This window comes from Phytophthora parasitica, assembly GCF_000247585.1.
Source record: "Phytophthora parasitica INRA-310 unplaced genomic scaffold supercont2.26, whole genome shotgun sequence".
Taxonomy (NCBI): domain Eukaryota; phylum Oomycota; class Peronosporomycetes; order Peronosporales; family Peronosporaceae; genus Phytophthora; species Phytophthora nicotianae.
Window position 1 is genome coordinate 131,557 of NW_008649012.1, and position 3,246 is coordinate 134,802.

The 3,246-nt window shown below is 49.5% G+C and overlaps 2 protein-coding genes across 2 annotated transcripts in view; one reads left to right on the top strand and one right to left on the bottom strand.

Moving 5' to 3' along the window:
* Nucleotides 1-12: 12 nt before the first annotated feature.
* PPTG_11030 (hypothetical protein) lies at nucleotides 13-1,059 on the top strand (the record flags this gene model as incomplete). The annotated part of the gene is made up of 5 exons (XM_008907278.1): nucleotides 13-15; nucleotides 89-175; nucleotides 245-340; nucleotides 416-722; nucleotides 782-1,059. The coding sequence occupies 4 exons, from the start codon at nucleotides 13-15 to the stop codon at nucleotides 593-595; spliced, it is 366 nt and encodes a 121-aa protein (XP_008905526.1). The 3' UTR covers nucleotides 596-722; nucleotides 782-1,059.
* A 1,047-nt stretch (nucleotides 1,060-2,106) lies between these two features.
* Nucleotides 2,107-3,246, bottom strand: part of PPTG_22906 (hypothetical protein) — a gene marked incomplete at both ends in the record, with an annotated part of 10,157 nt that continues 9,017 nt past the window's right edge. The window contains one exon of the mRNA XM_008907279.1: nucleotides 2,107-3,137. Within this exon, the coding sequence (XP_008905527.1) occupies nucleotides 2,107-3,137 (1,031 nt within the window). The remainder of the gene's footprint in view (nucleotides 3,138-3,246) is intronic.

Genomic DNA, 3,246 nt, shown 5'->3' on the forward strand with positions numbered 1-3,246 from the left:
ACGACAGATGTGATGGTAGGTGGACGGAAGAAAAGTAGAAGACTGGTGGACTGCATGATGCTGACTAGATAGGAATGAATGCGTGTAGAAAACCATTGTAGCGTTCTATGCCCCCGATCCGAGCAACGGCGAAGACGAGAAGACCCTCGTGAAGAAGGAGCCGACCAGTCAGAAGGTGGACTGCAGCTGGGTCTTCTAAGTGCTGAGTGATGCAGGTGTACTGACTGTTTATGTTGCTGAAAAGGGGGCTATTTCGTTCTCAGCGCAGCAGAACGGGCCTCACTGGGTCTGCGTCAGTCTGGACTCGTCCAACTACGCTCTTCCGGACGATGCATCGATGGTGAGCTAACTTTTGTGCCGTCGAGCTGGCTGCTCTTGTAGTACCTTCTCCGACTTACACTGGATGTGTTGCTAGCGCTTTGCATTGAAGCTGAGCATGGGCACGAGTCACGAAGAGTACCAGAACCTGGCGAAGAAGAATCAGATGGATGATCTTCACTTGGAAATCATGAAGCTTCGAGATCGTGTCAGCGCTATTCAGCGCAACCAAGACTATGCCAAGGTTCGACGATCGATCTGCATCAGTATGTGTTGAACGCTATGGTTCCTGACTGGTGACGACTTTTTGGTTGTTTTGCTATCTGAAACAGGAGAAGAGCATGACACTACAATCGTCGATTGAGAGCAGCAACCACCGCGCTACTTGGGTGTCTGTGCTACAGGTAAGATGTGTAACATCGTCACAATGATATGTCATTGCCGACCTGGTGTGTGTTTGCAGATTGCCATACTACTTGCCACTGGCTTCTATCAGGCTAAGCACCTTCAAACATACTTTCACAAGAGGAAGTTGGTGTAATGCAGGCATCGAAAGCTCCCAGCTCCGAGTTTTTTTCTTCGGGAAAAGACAAATATACGTCCTTGTAGGGAAAATCCGGTTTGGAGTCCGATTTTATAAATAGTACGTTTGTGTTTTGATAAGCTAACAGCAAAACAATGCTGTGTATGAGAGACAACGTCGCGTTGTGCACGAAGAAGCTCTAAAATTTGAAAAGCAATGATATTTTACGAAGCCGCGCTTCACACGGAGCAGCTCTGGATTTTATGCGACTAAAGCTTTGTTTCGTCATGGACGTAAGGTACCCTCAGATGACTTACATCCACTCAACTCCGACTGACCGAAGTTCTTGCTTCGTAGAGAAAGCATACATGTTGAGGCATCATCAATTTTACTAGCACATGTAGGTAGTTCAAACCAATAACTAAAAAGAGTTCTGGAAAGGGGCGTTAAGGTAAAGCGAACTTATTATAAGTGAAAAATAAGTTAGCATCTCCGATATTTAATGAAATTTTATTTTGCTTAAACTAACGTGCAGTTGAGGTTGAAGCGCTACTATGAAAAGAGCTTGAGGCCCGGAACAACGCCAACTACGTATGGTACTGCTGCGACTCGAAGGAGTTGGCGCTGGGCTTGGCATGAGATGAGTCGGAGGACTCGAAAGAAAAGTTCGGACCGGAATTCACCACGACGATGACGTACTTATGTATTTGTACCTGCGCGCTATTGAAGGTCCCATCGCTAACTTAGTAATGCCCAAGTGTTAGCGACGCAGGAGGGAGGACCTCCAAGAGCCAACGAACCACGACGGCTGTAGCAGTGTCCATGGAGCTATTTGGCAGAACAAGCAATGAAGAAGGTGACGCATGAAGCTAATGGAGAAGGCGCTCACGCTTTCGTTCAATCACCAAGGGATTGATCATGTATTAATCGAGCGCTAGAGATGAAACTGGGATCTTTAGAGGAGCATGCAGATGGACACGTCGTACATATTGTAACAGCGTTGGAACTAACTGCGTAGAGCTTCATGCCACCGCACAACATCTAATAGTGTTTACCGCAGCAGGACTACAGCACTTCAAAGTAAGAGCTGTTGAAGAAGGCATGCAACTTAAGCGAAATGCAATGTTGTATTTGATATGAATGTAGGCAAGTTCTCCTACTTATAGCAGTCACTGAGTTCCTGCGGAAAGAATAAAAGCTTGGCGAGACCTTTAGGAAGAACTCTACGACCGAGAACTCCGTCGTCTCAAAGTAAGAAATCCAACTTACAGCAGTCGCCCAGCCATCCATCCAAGCAGCCACAAGCCTGACATCACGAGCGAAGACGTCATGGAAAGCGGTGCTGCACCAGATGAGTCGCCCGTGTTCGCCGAACCAGTACCAGTCGGCGCAGGCGTTGAGGTCGGAGCCGTCGTAGGTTCCGACGTAGGAGTTGTTGTAGGCACTGTCGTCGGGGCAGCGGTTTTTGGGGTAACAGTCGGCTCCGGAGTGGAACTAAACGCATAGTACTTGGTGCTTCCAACACACTGGTGTGAAGACAGTTGCTGCTTCGTCAGCGGAGTCGTGAAAGGTGTGGCATCCTTGCACTCCTTATCTTCGTACGTGAGCATCGTCCCAGCTCCGTCAGCGGCCAACGTCACCGTGAAGCTCGACGCCCCGTCGATACTTAGGTGGCACTTCGTGTCTGCAACGAATGCCATCACGCCTTCCATTACGCCACATGCAGTTCCATCCTGGAAAACTTCCGCGACGATAAACGGACTTGAGTTGCCAAACGCTTTCTTCGCGGCAGCCATGTAGTCGTTTCCGCATGTGTACGAGATTGAGCGATCTCCATAAGCAAAGCAGCCGGCATCTGCACACGAGAATTGGCTTGTCAATGTTATCTGAGTTGGTGCCGTGCACGTTTTGCTTTCCGAAACAGCAACAGCAGACCACGCCATACCAGTTGCCCCAGCACCAAACACCTTCGTGTCGGAAAAGCATACGTGGACAGTGCCTTGAGCAGCATTCACTTTCAACAGCGTCCCCACTGCTCCACACACAGCATCCGTATATTCTTGAACGCGCGCAGAGCCATCAGGTTTTCGGGTTGCGACGTAGCTCTTCGATGTGTCGGTCTTGTGGCATTTGCCGTCCGCCACGTACGTTGTGATACCAGACAGTTCCGCCACAGCGCAATTCTGTGCGGAATTGTACTTCTCCACGATAACATACGGGTTTGGCCCGAACGCAGCGGCCATTTCGTCCTTGTATGTCAGAGTAGAGCTGCACGACGTTCCCGTGTAAGGAGCTGCTTGACCAGTGCAGGCCGTTGTCGCCGAGCACGCATCCACAGCGACGACGCTCGATGTCACCAACGACGGTAGACCCGACTTACACGAATTCGCATTCGTATCATAGTT